At 42.3% G+C, this 15,261-nt stretch overlaps 1 protein-coding gene across 5 annotated transcripts in view; it reads left to right on the top strand.

Annotated features, from left to right (window-relative positions):
- EIF2AK4 (eukaryotic translation initiation factor 2 alpha kinase 4) overlaps positions 1-15,261 on the top strand; it is a 98,282-nt gene that overhangs the window by 53,412 nt on the left and 29,609 nt on the right. For all 5 annotated transcript variants that reach the window (XR_006218674.1, XM_042989171.1, XM_007081644.3 and 2 more), the window contains exons 18-24: positions 888-967; positions 4,357-4,458; positions 5,863-5,916; positions 8,403-8,639; positions 10,362-10,437; positions 10,930-11,051; positions 14,904-14,953. Coding sequence is in view for 4 of the 5 variants with exons in the window: in XM_042989171.1 (XP_042845105.1) it covers positions 888-967; positions 4,357-4,458; positions 5,863-5,916; positions 8,403-8,639; positions 10,362-10,437; positions 10,930-11,051; positions 14,904-14,953 (721 nt within the window). In the remaining variant the exon portion in view is untranslated. The remainder of the gene's footprint in view (positions 1-887; positions 968-4,356; positions 4,459-5,862; positions 5,917-8,402; positions 8,640-10,361; positions 10,438-10,929; positions 11,052-14,903; positions 14,954-15,261) is intronic.

Raw genomic sequence — 15,261 nt, 5'->3', positions numbered from 1 at the left:
AACCATCATCTCAGTCTATGTCATGAATATATTCATAGCCTCCAAGTTTCCTCCTGCCCTATTATGTTTTTTAATTTTTATTTTTTTTTATGTTTATTTACTTGAGACAGAGCGTGAGCAGGGGAGGGGCAGAGAGAGAGGGGGACACAGAATCCAAAGCAGGCTCCTGCCTTTGAGCTGTCAGCACAGAGCCCGATGCGGGGCTCGAACCCACAAACCGCGAGATCATGACCTGAGATGAAGTCAGCTACTTAACTAACCGAGCTACCCAGGCTCCCCCTCCTGCCCTTCTATTTATTATAATAATAATCATAATAATAATGGTTATGATTATTAATTTTCTAAGAACACTCAACATAAGATCTACTCTTTGGAGAATTTTATGTATACTATACAGTATAAAATTTCTTAATCTGAAACCTGTTTTTCATCTAGAAAGATTTTACTCTAAAGCAAATTACAGTTACTCATTAAATTAACAAAATCATGAAAATGCTTTAATTTTATCCCCTTTTTACTATGTTATTTGTTCTTTGGAACTCTGAGAAATTAGAGCTTTGGTTAGAGTAATTGGCTCCCACAGGTAGATAGTTACGCTTTGTCTGACCCCACATGGCAGTGTGAGGTTACCTCATGACCTGGGCGTCTCGGGTGTTCATTCTGGCACCGCCCGTGTGCAACAGCAAAGACCTCCTGTGTGAAACACAATGTGTGGCCATACATGACTTAGACGTAATGCCTTAGTGAATTGCATGCTGTTTCTTCCTCTGAGTACAGTGAATAGTTAACAGATCATGCTTCACTCTTAAAAAACTTTTTTTTTTTTAAATAAAAATTTGCCTTACTCCTGTCATTAGAAAGCCTTCCCTCTGCCTTCTTCCACGTAGGTCATTTGACGGGGATGGTTGGCACTGCTTTGTACGTAAGCCCAGAGGTCCAAGGAAGCACCAGACCCACGTATAACCAGGTAAAGGGGAAGCCTTCTGGGGAAAAAGAAAGGTCTCAAGAGTAAGATAACAGAGCATCAAAAAAAAAAAATTTTTTTTTAACATTTATTCATTTTTTGAGAGACAGAGACAGTGTGAGAGGGGTGAGGGGGAGCAGAGAGAGAGAGGAAGGCACAGAATCCGAAGCAGGCTCCAGGCTCTGAGCTGTCAGCACAGACCAAAACGTGGGGCTTGAACTCATGAACCGTGAGATCATAACCTGAGCCATGGTCAGACGCTACCACTGAGCCACCCAGACACCCCATTAGTAAGAACATCAAGATCACAGTATTTGAGGTTTAGTTACCAGCTGAGATGTTCAGGAACATTCATTTCCTTGCTATGTGTCCACATGCCAATTGAGGTGACTATTCCACATAGCGCACGTGGTGTCCCCGAACAGTAACTGAAACTGGCTTTTGCTGCCAAGGACCTTACAGTCCATCTATCCAAAGAGGATTTGCACTAACCTGGTCCTAGGCTAGGCTCCAGGAACACAGGGAACAGTACAGTTGACTAATAAGACGGGTGTCGTATTCCAGCTCTTGGGGAGCTTATCCTTTGGGGATGAAATAGACAATAAACAAGTAAAAAATAAAGGAAAGAATCACAAATTGTAAAGAAAAGAAATGAACTCCAGTGACCAGAGTATAATAGGGAGCATCATCTTTAGATAAACTGACCATAGAAGGCTTCCCCAAGGGGATGGCTTTTAGGATAAGGGACAACCCACAAGAAGCTGGGAGCTGAGAGAAAGGGTAAGCAGAAGAAATAGCATGCATAAGGAGAGAACTGAGTGAGAGCTTGCTTGGCACGTTTGGGACAATCACAAAGATCGTCCGTGCGGCTGTAGCCTGGTGAGCTATGGGGGAGAGAGGCATGAAGTGAAGCTGGAAAGGAAGATGAGGGTCACATGATCCAGGGCCAGCTTAGCCACAATAGGAGTTTGCACCAGGAGCCAGTGAAGGGTCTGGAGCAAGAGAGTTCACTCCACCTGTTGCTGGAAGCTTTGCAGGAGTCAGGCGGGGTGGCTGCTAGCTGGAACTAGAGCGGGAGCAGTGAAGATGGGAACCGTGCTTCCTGTAAGACACTGCGGAGGGGAGTTGACAGGCTTCCTGACGGAGTGGATGTTGGGTCAGGAAAAGGAGGGTATGAGATGGTCCTCAGGTTTCTGCTGCAGCAGCTGGGGAAAGCTAGCTGACTGAGATGGGGAAAGAGAAAGGGGGAGACAGCAGGAAAATTCCATTTGGGGGGCAGCGTTGAGTTGGAAATGCCTGATGAGAGATCCAGTTAGAGATTTCCAGTAGGTTGTTGAAGACTCAGGACTTGAATTCAGAAGAAAGGTCAGACTCAGAAGTATACCTATGAGAGTCATCAGCCCAAGAGGGATTGAAAGCCATGGGACTGGATGGGGTGACTTAGGGAAAGAGTGTAGAGCTAAATCTCAAAAATAGACTAGGCCATTCACATCAGAGCATATTTTCAGGCTTGCAGTAAAACCCAGGTTTGGGTTTCCATTCTGACAGAGATCGCTGGGTAGTGACATAGAGCCAGGCCTCCAAATACCCAGCAGGGCCAGGGTGTGGGAGGTGCGTGCGCATGCGACATGGGCATGTGAGGGCACCTTTAACGTCACCTCTCTGAGTTCAGTTTGCAAGGTGTAATGAAATCCTTAAAGGGGCTCTATCCACCCTTTGGCCCAGCACCTCCCCCTTTTGAAAGCTATCCAGAGGAAACAACGACATCCAAAAAGATGGGTGTAAAAGGGGTTCATCACAGCATTATTTAGAACAGTGAAAAATAATGGTGTTTAAAAATAAATGGTTAAAGGGGCGCCTGGGTGGCTCAGTCGGTTGAGCGTCTGACTTCAGCTCAGGTCATGGTCTCACGGTCCGTGAGTTCAAGCTCCACGTCGGGCTCTGTGCTGACAGCTCAGAGCCTGGAGCCTGCTTCGGATTCTGTGTCTCCCTCTCTCTCTGCCCCTCTCCTGCTCATGCTCTGTCTCTCTCTGTCTCAAAAATAAATAAAAACATTAAAAAAAATAAAAAGAAATGGTTAAATAAATTCTGGGACTTCCATGTAATTGAATACTGTACGTCATTAATATCATGTTTTAAAAGCCTGTTCTAGAAAAATGCTATAACGTTGAAAAATATTCTCGCTATCTTAAGGGGATAAAAGTTACAAACCATAGTATGGTTGTAGTTTTATAGGGGGTGTGTGTATGTGTGTGGATGCGTTTAAAAACCAGCAGGCCTGTCTTAGACCAGTAGTAAATATCCTTGAGCAGTGGCATTAGGGGTGATTGCTGTTTTTCTTGGTGCTTTTCTGCATGTTCACCATTTTCTACAGACAGTGTGTAGGAAATGCCACAGCCAGTGTTTGTTTCTAAGACTTGGGACATCACTGGTAATAATTGGATTCTCCCCTACTAATCCTTGAGTCCAAATTCATGCAAGAGTTGCCCTTGAAAGTGGCTTCTGTGCCTGTGTGCAGTTTGCCACGTACAGTCCTCCCTCTCGGCAGGGTACCCCTGCCGGCTGCCTCAGGCACATTGCCTTCCACACTGCATCCTCCTCTTGCCAGCTCCCTACCTGAGACTCTGTGCACTGACTTGCCCTTTTGCTTTTTTACTTGCGCCATTTTTCTATCCTCATTGGTATGGCTTTGCAATCAGTAGTTGACCTCTGCCATCAACTGCAGATTTTGGTCTGCGTTTCACTTTTGAGATGATGGGTAAGGAAGCAAAGCAAAGCAAATTCCTTGGACAGATTTCATTTGTCCTTGCTCTTTAGGGATCACTCTCAGTGGTCAGCCAGTGATTTTCTATGTCTGTGTATATCGCTAAACCAATTTCAGTGAACTTTCAAGGAAAGCATTGAGAAATCACAGCAAGTATTTTGTTTTTTTTTTTAATATTTATTTATTTATTTATTTTTATAAGGAAAGATGTTTTCTTTTTTTTTTTTTCAATTTTTTTTTAACGTTTATTTACTTTTGACACAGAAAGAGACAGAGCATGAATGGGGGAGGGTCAGAGAGAGAGGGAGACACAGAATCTGAAACAGGCTCCAGGCTCTGAGCTGTCAGCACAGAGCCCGACGCGGGGCTCGAACTCACGGACCGCGAGATCATGACCTGAGCCGAAGTCGGACGCTTAGCCGACTGAGCCACCCAGGCGCCCCCACAGCAAGTATTTTGTCTGCACTTTATACCTATAATTTTTTTAGAAAAAACCAAGTTTTTTCTAGCGTGGCTTGTTTTTCCCTTAGTAAACCTTTTTCCAGCTAACAGTGCTCATCGTATAATTTCCTGGTAAATGACATGTTCATATCAAGGCTGTCTAAATACAGTTCTTTTTACTCCTTAGAAAGTGGATCTCTTCAGCCTGGGAATTATCTTCTTTGAGATGTCCTACCACCCCATGGTCACGGCCTCAGAAAGGATCTTTGTTCTCAACCAACTCAGAGATGTATGTATCAGATGTTTTAATGCCTCAACTTCCAGTAACCCAAATCTTAGCGTGGACATCAGAATTTAATGCAGGGGACCCTTCTGGTATTTATAACATGGAAGAGGCAGTTTCACTATAATCTATATTTCTAGTAAAAGGAAATCTCCTCTGCTTATACACTTCCAGTCATGAGAAACTTTCCCCAGTTTTGTTTGTTTTTGGAAATCCTACTTGGAGAGATTGCTAGGTCATAGTTACTTTTAAAAAATTATTCTTAGAGATTTACTCTTGGTTTTAAAACAAAAGAAGAATCAAAAAATTTTGCATGATATTGATGTAGTTGCAATGGTGGGAAATGAGTTATAAGGATAATGGAGATTTAGTTCTAGAAATGAAAGGTTCTAACCAAAAGGACATGGTAGTAATGCCTCAGGAATACCCCTATGGCCAGAAATTTAAAAGGGTCTGGGGAAGATAGCAGCCACTTGAATTTTTTTCCCCAGGGAAATTTCCCTTAGTGATTTTGGGATTAATCCTTGCCTCACCTATTGCCCAAACTAAAAGGGACCAGTGTTAACAGTGTGTGAGGCCCAGGATGCCCATTACAAAGAGCTTTAGGACAAAGTGGAGAGCATCAAGGTTTGGGTGAATGGGGGTGGCTTAGATTTGCATGTTCATGAGCAAAGCAAAAAGCCACCTATTTTCCTGAGCTGAAATCCTATCCACCATGACTGAGAATATTCCTCTAGGTATTTTTGAAAACTAGAATTATTTTATTGCCAGTACAGCATAGACCACGATGTTCACAAAGTATGGAAGTAAATAAAGTGATTACCATGTCCTTGCCTTGACTTGGAATGCTCTTCTAGGATTATTTCCTTGATGAAGTGCCTTTCTTTAGTCTAAAGTTCATGTTTGTTCCCTCATTTGAAGAATATCTAAGCTGTCAAGTTGATGCTATGATTGAAATCTTATTTACCAGAAAGGTGGGAGCTTTTCAGGAGATACGGGTTTTAAGTATTAATGTTTGGTTTTTGTTGTTGTTGTTGTTATTGTGTGTTGGTGCTTTGGTGTTTTTTTTGTTTTGGGTTTTTGTTTTGTTTTTTGGGGTTTTTTTTTTTTTTTCTTTTCATCTGTGTGTTTTATAAAGCTACTTTGTCTTCCTCTGAAACCATTAGATTTTAAAATACTTTGTCCTCAGATGAGGTGCTTTCTATCATCTGGCTGTCATTTGGGTAAAATTTGTGTTAAAATAATATTTATGTGCTTGGAACTGTGGGCCTTGGGCTTCAAGAAGGTATCACTTCAGTCTTTCCTTGTTTTCATTTTTATACTCGATTTTCTTACGTCTGGTGATTTAAATGCTTTTTCACTGTGGCAGTTTGCCAAGCACTTACTGGTTTGAATATAATATTCTTTTAGCCCACGTCGCCTAAGTTTCCAGAAGACTTCGATGATGGAGAGAATACAAAGCAGGTAATTCTCTGACACTTCCATTACTGTGTCTTCACCCTAGGATTTTAATTACTGTTTTTCTTCTTTTTCAATTAGTACTGTTCTGCCACTCATTCTCTCGTGCCCTGGGAACACCGTGGGGAAAAACATCAAAAGATGAAATGCTTTAAATGTTATTAGACTCGAAATACACCATAAAAATGCCAAGGACTGGCACAGAAAATTAACCAGCTACAGGGTTCTTTTGTGTGGTTCATTGTGCTTTTGAAGTGCTGTTTGGAACCTTGGCTTAGCTGTTGGAAAAAAAGAGAAAGCTTTTAGATTTCATTATGTTAGAGAAAGCTTGGAACTTTTTAAGAAAAGAATACAGTTTAAAACTATAATTTCATTCAGTTTTGTAGTTAAAGTAGCTCAGATTGTAAAGGAGAAGACTCGACAGTCTGATGATGATAGTATTTTAAAGTAAAATAATTTATCCTCCATACTATAAACACCTGAGTATGTGTATATGTAACGCATGTCATGGCTTATTTGGCATCCAGCTAATGTGAATGAGTAATTATTGGTGAACCTGTGTATTGTGCTTCTGGTGTGCATTTCTTCTTAGTGTTTGGTGGTTTATCTTGGCGAAGCCTTCCTTGGTTGATAATCTGGCATATGGAAGTTTATCCTGACTTTTCTTTATTATCAAGGCAAAATCGCTTATTTAAATTATTAGTGTTGAGAACAGAAGCTTCGCTAGAACATGGCATTAGTTTGCAATTTCTTGCTTATTGGCTATGTATCTGATTGGACGAGTCACTTATCTAGATTTTGATTTTCCTCACCTGTCAAATAAAAGGATTAAGTGCCCTTTATTTATATTAACACTAACGTTCTGTAATTCGGTAGTATTAAACAGGACATTTATTTATGGCTGGAGGAACCCGTTCTGCCTCATCTGTTCCATTAGCGAAGGACCATTAGAAAATACACTGCATTGTGTTTCTGCTGCTTTTGTTAGCTATTATCATTGATTTGAACGGAGTCGTTTCCTGTGTTTCTGGATGTCATAAATAAATGTTCATTTCATAGCCTTTCCCTATAACAAGTTCTTCTTAGTATTTCCACGTGTTGGCAGCTGTGGGGTCTGTTTTATTAAACTACAAACACAAGAGCAACTGTACCAACCATTTCTCTCAACGGTGATTGCTCACCTCCCAGAGGTATGTACTGGGTACCCGAAAGTATTTGTGTTTGAGCCAGATAAACGTGGTCCCGGAACCGCAGCCCGTGCTGTCCCCCACATCATAGCTGTTGCTTTTTATCTGAAAAGAAACAGCGTAGAAAATGCATATGTACTGAATATGATACAATTGTTGCCACACAACAGAAATCGAGCATTGTAATAGGGTCTGTATTGCTAAATATGGAATTGCTTTTACCAGTTTAAATTAAAAAACTTTTTTAACGTTTATTTTTGAGAGAGAGAGAGCACGCGTGTGTATGTGCACACGAGTTGGTGAGAGAGAAGGAGACAGACTCTGAAGCAGCTTCCAGGCTCTGAGCTGTCAGCACAGAGCCCGACACGGGGCTCAAACTCACAAGCCGTGAGATATGACCTGAGCTGAAGTCAGACGCTTAACCAACTGAGCCACCCCAGGCACCCCTTTACCAGTTTAATTTAACTTTTCATAAAAGTGGTGTCTTGTTCATTCCTTTCTTTTCATTTATTTTCTTTTTTTTTTTAATTCATCCTTTCTTTATATGTGTTTTTCTTTCAGCCTAAGACAGCAGTAGGAGTTAGGAGGGCCGCAGAGAGAGAATATATTAAGAATCTGTAACTAAAAAATGCTTAATAAGATTCATCTAAAAATTGACATTTTTCTCATCTCACATATTCCTCTCTTTATAAGTCCTTAGTGTAAACAGGAGAATTAAGGACTCATGAAGGAACCTTTCAAGGTTCAGGGTGTTCTCACATAGTTCCCTGCTTATTGACGTAGTGGCTTTGAGGTCATAATAAATGAGTAACATAAATCAAGAGAATTCCAGGGAATGACCTTAATACAGATAACATAAATGGAGAGGAAAAAATTAGAACAAGATGTAAGGATTCCAGCAGCTACTCTGCATTATAATTTTTACTAAAATTAGGCATCTAGGGATAATTATTTTCCTTCCTATACCTGTTTTGATAAAGTATTTTGTGTGTTTATAAGGCCTCAGTTCTGCTTCTGTGTTGTTGAGTTGAGGATCTTCTGGTTGTTCATAACAATAAAATGTAAAAAGGGGCTCTGCCTTTTAAGAAACACTTCTATTATACTATCTCACAACTCTGTGGCCAGAATGAAGTGCAGGGCGAGAAATGACAGCTTGAGTGATTTCAGAGCTACCAATTACAATGCACCAACTCAGTGCAAGAAGTGTGGTGTCTTTTCTTTGACCTGAATCAACCACCAGCTTGTCAGAATTCCAGAGCATCTTCTGTTGCATCCGGTCACCAGCGTGCCTGACTTTCGTTACAGAAATCTGTCATCTCCTGGCTGTTGAACCATGATCCCGCCAAGCGGCCCACGGCCACAGAACTGCTCAAGAGTGAGCTGCTGCCCCCACCCCAGATGGAGGAGTCGGAGCTGCACGAAGTTCTGCACCACACCCTGGCCAACGTGGATGGCAAGGCCTACCGCACCATGATGGCCCAGATCTTCTCCCAGCGCATCTCCCCCGCCATCGATTACACCTATGACAGCAACATGCTGAAGGTGGGCTTGAGCTCAGCTTCCAAAAGAGAGCTCAGCTTGGTTCACAGACGGGGCAAGTCAGTTCCTTAGTTTTCATGGATTCCTTTAATGCCTCCAGCGTATGTTCTTATTCTGAGGTCCGTTATGTGCAAAATAGGCACATATGTATCATTCTGGGAAGAGCCATGCTTTTTTTTTTTTTTTTTCCTTTTAAATGTTTATTTTTTGAGAGAGACAGAGACACAGTATGAGCAGGGGAGGGGCAGAGAGACAGAGACAGAATCTGAAGCAGGCTCCAGGCTCTGAGCGGTCAGCACAAGCCCGACGCAGGGCTCGAACTCATGAACCGTGAGATCATGACTTGAGCCAAAGTGGGACACTTAACCACCTGAGCCACCCAGGCGCCCCTGGGAAGAGCCATACTTTTAATTGCTTAACTCTAAGGAGTTCCTGACCCATGCCCTTCTCCATCCACCTAACAGATTAAGCAGCAGTGCTTTTAGAGACTGAGCCCGGGCGCAGCTGCCCAGAGCTGAAAGCATCTAACCCGTTCACATCCATATGGGGTCAGTTGCTCCCAATGCTGGCTGCACCTGAAGGTATATCTGAGAGGCCCTTGGGCATTTCTGACACTTGGGCCCTATATCCGATCTAGTGACTTGGAATTTCTAGGTGTGAGGCACTCCAAGTGTCTCCTCTTAAAATCACCCCGGGTGGTTTCTGAAACATTGCCAGGTTTGGCAACCTTCAACTTTTTCACTTTTCCCTCTCCTCCCCTCCCCGCCCATTCCATTTTAAACAAAAACAGTCTGGAACAATATAGCAAAATGTTAAAATTTGAAAAAGTTGCATGGATGAATAACATATTTGTTATTTTCTTTGTATGTTTCTGTATGCTTGAAAGAATGATGTAATTTTAGAAGAGTAGTAAAGTAGTGGTAAGGTTTGTGGAAGATTAGTGTACTTATCAACGGCCAAACCAGTTTTTGCTGGCTGGCAATATGAGAAAGATACTTACAGGATTATAGGTGAGTTGTTTATTTTTGTCATTTTTCTTGTTGGTTCTTTCTAAATTTTCTCTAGCAAAATGGTGTTACTTGTGTACTAAGAAACAAATGAAAAAGCTCTTTATAAAACAGATAAACGCCGGGTAGCTTTCAAGGGGGCCACCATGGATTACCTTGGTATGTGGGAGGGGGTCTGATGCTATCAGATGTCTGATTGCTCTGTGACAGTTGCATCCCCAAGAATCCTTGGGGAGAACGTGTTGTGTGATCAGCTCTATCTGAAAGGCATATTTCAACATGGTTAAGAATCTGGACGGGGCACCTGGGTGGCTCGGTTAAGCGGCTGACTTCGGCTCAGGTCATGATCTCGCGGTCCGTGAGTTCGAGCCCCGCGTCAGTCTCTGTGCTGACAGCTCAGAGCCTGGAGCCTGTTTCAGATTCTGTGTCTCCCTCTCTCTGACCCTCCCCCGTTCATGCTCTGTCTCTTTCTGTCTCAAAAATAAATAAACGTTAAAAAAAAAAATTTTTTTTTAAAAACAAGAATCTGGCCTTTGAGCTGTTGGTGGCCTTCTTCAAGATGGCCCCCCTGAGCATGCTCAAAAAGGGACTCATTGTTGACATCCCTTTTGTGGTCCTAGGGATAAGCAATGTGGTATTTATTGCAAGCTACACATAACCATTTTAAGAGAACTTTTTAATTTGACTTTTGATGATGTGTTAATTGGTCATATTTTAGGGCACCTTCTCAATCCGTACAGCCAAGATACAGCAACATGTGTGTGACACCATCATCCGCATCTTTAAAAGACATGGTATGTCCTTTTTTAAAAAAAATCCTAGGCCTTCTCAAAAGGTGTTCTGTTGCATCATTAGAAAGTACTGTTAATTTTTTTTAAAAAAAGTACTGTTCACAGATTTGGGTGCAGCCATATTTTACCTTTAAATTCGGTTACAGGCACTTGACATCATGTGACATTTAGGCTTATTTTTAACACTCAACTTATTGAGAGGAGAAGATCTGAATATTTATGATTTGAATATTTAGGCTTGCTACTAAAATACAGTTGGTTCGTGGAGTCAGAAATAAGATGACGTAAAAAAAAAAAAAAAGGGAAAGAAGGAAGACTACGTTAAACTTAATAGACGAGCTGTCCGTTAGTGGGGTTAGAGAACCAGAGAGAGCCTGGTGATGGTTTCAGCAGCCAATAGCAGATACTTACCTGTCAGGTTGGTGTTCGTTTTTAGTTGCCCCCCCAGGAAGAATGAGAACATGATGATCAGTTATTTTTTCTGACTTGGTGTAGGAGCTGTCCAGCTGTGTACCCCACTCCTGCTTCCCCAAAATAGGCAAATATATGAGCACAACGAAGCTGCCTTATTCATGGACCACAGCGGGATGCTGGTGATGCTTCCTTTCGACCTGCGGGTGAGGCTGGGAACGCCCTGGGACAGGCCAGCTATCATGTCTGGTCGCGGGTGGCATCTGTGTGACAGGTTGACCCTTGCCCGTCATGTTTTCCCCTAGGCTTCCATTCTAAATGTCCCCTTTAAGAAACACATTCTTGTGGGGCGCCTGGGTGGCTCAGTCGGTTAAGCGTCCGACTTCGGCTCAGGTCATGATCTCGCGGTCTGTGAGTTCAAGCCCCGCGTCAGACTCTGTGCTGACCACTCAGAGCCTGGAGCCTGTTTCAGATTCTGTGTCTCCCTCTCTCTCTGACCCTCCCCTCGTTCATGCTCTGTCTCTCTCTGTCTCAAAAATAAATAAACGTTAAAAAAAATTTAAAAAAAAAAAAAAAAAAAAAAAAAAGAAACACATTCTTGAGGGAGTTATTGCAGTGAGAGCATTACTGGAATTTAGTATACGCTTGACCTTGTGTACATCCACCTTGCTTATGGAGCAAGTACTTCTGATCCTAGGATTGCCACATCTGCATTTCAGTGTTGAGCTCTGCCGAGTGACCATAGCAGGTGGACCTGGCCAAGTCAGACAAATCAATGCATTTTTTTTCTTTACCTCCTAACTAGATCTTCCCTAACTTCCTAACCTGTTAATGTCGAGAACAATGAAATTTTTCTAATTGCAAGTGCGTCTGATAATGAGGTGTGCCGAATTTCGCTCATGCTTGCTTTCTCCCGATCCCTCGGGGTTCCCTTTGACAGCAGTGACTGGTTATGCACTCCTCTCGTGCTGGTTGCTGACAAGCCATCTGCAGCAATGAACATGCCTAAGGCAGACAAGGGTGTGATTCCCCTCATGCACAGAAAGCACTGACAAGTAGGGAGATGAGCAAAAGCTGTAACCAGTCAGTTCTCAGAAGAGAAATTGCGCTGGGCTGATAAACTTCGGAAAAGATGGTCAGCCTCTTTTAAAGTTTATTTTATTGGGGTGCCTGGGTGACTCAGTCGGTTAAGCTCCGACTTCGGCTCAGGTCATGATCTCATTCATGGCTCGTGAGTTTGAGCCCTGTGTCGGGCTTTGTGCTGACAGCTTGGGGCCTGCTTTGGATTCTGTGTCTCTGTCACTCTCTGTACCCTGTGCACCCACCCCCTCCCCAGCTTGTGCTCTGTCTCTCTCTCTCAAAAATGAACACTAAAAATTTTTTTTAAAAATTTATTTTATTTATTTTGAGAGAGCTGGGGAGGGGCAGAGAAAGGGAGAGAGAGAACCCCAAGCAGGTTCTGCGCTGTTAGCATGGAACCCTATGTGGGGCTTGAACTCAGGGACAGTGAGATCATGACCTGAGGCAAAATCAAGAGTTGGATGCTTCACCCACTGAGCCACCCAGCACCCCTACAGTGCAGATTTTTAAACCTGAGCTCCCTTTCTGTAAGCTAATACTCAGTCCTCCCAAATAAAAAGTGAGTACCTTTGAGAATTTGATCTGTAGTTAATGGTACTGGGTCAGATCTCTTGGGACAGTCAGACAATGATTTTATAAGTTGTGGTTATTATTAGCAGGTGGTTAAGAACTTCTAGAAGATCATGGAAAAATCAGGGAATTTATCATAAGAGATTAGACCCATTTTGACTGCATTATCATACATGATACTTTAAAAAATTCAGTCAGAGGCGCCTGGGTGGCTTAATCAGTTGAGAGTCCCAACTCTTGATTTTAGCTCAAGTCATGATCCCAGGGTCATGGGATCCAGCCGTGTATGGGGCTCCCCACGGAGCATAGAACCTGCTTAAGATTCTCTCTCTCCCTGTCTTTCCCCCTCCCTCCCTCCCCCCCTCCCTCTCTCCCTCTGTCTCCCCCCCCTCAGCTCCTCTGCCCCTCTTGTCCTTTCGCTTTCTCTGTCTCAAATAAATAAATTAATTTAAAAAAAACATCCAGTTATTTGTATAATTAATATTATTTATAGTAGCCAAGATATGGAAACAGCCCAAGTGTCCACTGATAGTTTAATGGATAAAGAAGATATGGTATATACATACAGTGGAATATTGCTCAGCCATAAAAAGAATGAAATCTTGCCATTTGCAACATGGATGGAACCAGAGGGTATTATGCCAAGTAAAATACATCAGAGAATGACAAGTACCATATAATTTCACTTATATGTGGAATCTAAAAACAAAACAAAAAACAGACTCTTAAATTCAGAGAACAAACTGGTGACTGCCAAAGGCAGGAAGTCGGGGGTGAGGGCAGGGGGAGGGGAATGGGCAAAATAGATAAAAAAAAAAAATTCACGGGTAACCAAATACAGTAAAACCTTGGATTGTGAGTAACTTGTTCAGTGAGTGTTCTGCAAGACAAGCAAACATTTCTTCTTCTTTTTTTTTTTTTTAAATATTTTTATTTATTTTTGAGAGAGAGAGAGAGAGAGAGACCAAGAGCATGAGCGGGAGAGGGGCAGAGAGAGAGGGAGACACAGAATCCAAAGCAGGCTCCAGGCTCTGAGCTGTCAGCACAGAGCCTGACACGGGGCTTAAACCTGAGAACCGTGAGATCATGACCTGAACTGAATTTAGATGCTCAACTGACTGAGCCACCCAGGTACCCCATGAGCAAACATTTCTAATAAATTTTAACCTGATAAATGAGTGATGTCGTGCATCATGAGGAGTACATGATGCCAAATGTCACATGATCACAACTGAGACAGTGGTTCTTGAAATTCGCTTTGATACACAAGTGCTTTGGATTACAAACATGTTTCCAGAACTAATTATGCTCACAAACCAAGGTTTTACTGTAACTTGTGCTGATCTTGCTGATCGCAATTTGGCATAATAAAATTGGACAGAGTGTGTTTAATTAAAAGTGAGTTTTTCTCGGGGCATCTGGGTGGCTCAGTCAGTTGAGCTTCTGATTCTTGGTTTTTTTGTTTTTTTTTTTTTATTAAAAATTTTTTTTAACGTTTATTTATTTTTGAGACAGAGAGACAGAGCATGAACGGGGGAGGGTCAGAGAGAGGGAGACACAGAATCTGAAACAGGCTCCGGGCTCTGAGCTGTGAGCACAGAGCCCGACGCGGGGCTCAAACTCACGGACCGTGAGATCATGACCTGAGCCGAAGTCAGCCGCTTAACCGACTGAGCCACCCAGGCGCCCCTGATTCTTGGTTTTGACTTAGGTCATGATCTCAAGGTTTGTGGGATCGAGCCCAACATCGGGCTCTGTGCTGAAATTGCTGGAGCCTGCTTGGGATTCTCTCCCTCTCTCTCTGCCCAGCCCCTCAAATAAATAAACTTTAAAAAAAAAAAAAAAGTTTTTCTCAAATTGAAAAACCTAAGAAGTGCCACAGTGAATAAGGTGGGTAGCATGCCCCACAGTAGGTCTACTGCTGACTGACCGAGTCAGGAACATTTCAAGGAATGTGAATGATGAGCAGTGACCAACTCTGAATAGACTAAAAACCACTGAGTTATTTTTTTAAATTTATTTACTTTTTAATTTACATCCAAGTTAGCATATAGTGCAACACTGATTTCGGGAGTAGATTCCTTAATGCCCATTACCCATCTAGCCCATACCCCTCCCACAACTCCTCCAGCAACCCTCTGTTTGTTCTCTATATTTAAGAGTCTCTTATGTTTTGTCCCCCTCCCTGTTTTTATATGATTTTTGCTTCCCTTCCCTTAAGTTCACCTGTTTTGTATCTTAAAGTCCTCATGTAAGTGAAGTCATAACGATATTTGTCTTTCTCTGACTGACTGAATTGTACACTTTAAAAGGGTGGACTTTATATCTCAACAAAGCTGTTCTTAAAAAACCAAAAGGAGTGGGTTCTGGCACATTTTAACATCGACCTTTGAAACTTTGCTTTTCAGGTTCCTTTTGCAAGATACGTTGCGAGAAACAATATACTGAATTTGAAACGGTACGAAACAATGGGGGTTTCAGTTTCATTTGGTGGATGTGGGAAAGAAGCCAAAGGAGGATGTTTTGTCATCTATGCTCCTGACACAGCAAAGAATTTGGGGTTTGAATTTGGGGTTTAAAGTCATGAGCTTGGAGTATGATTAAAATACCAACCACAGTACCCCTTTTAATAAAAAAGGGACACCGACTGTCGGCCTTCTCTTTAGAACAAACATAGCAGTTGGGCAGGCACCCCAAGGCCCCTGCAGTCTATTCTGCGCCTTCTAACGTCCCCAAGCAACACAACTAATTATTTTCACAAATGGT

Source organism: Panthera tigris, chromosome B3, assembly GCF_018350195.1.
Source record: "Panthera tigris isolate Pti1 chromosome B3, P.tigris_Pti1_mat1.1, whole genome shotgun sequence".
Taxonomy (NCBI): Eukaryota; Metazoa; Chordata; class Mammalia; order Carnivora; family Felidae; genus Panthera; species Panthera tigris.
The sequence above is the reverse complement of the archived record's forward strand: the minus strand, read 5'-3'. Positions and strand labels throughout refer to the sequence as shown.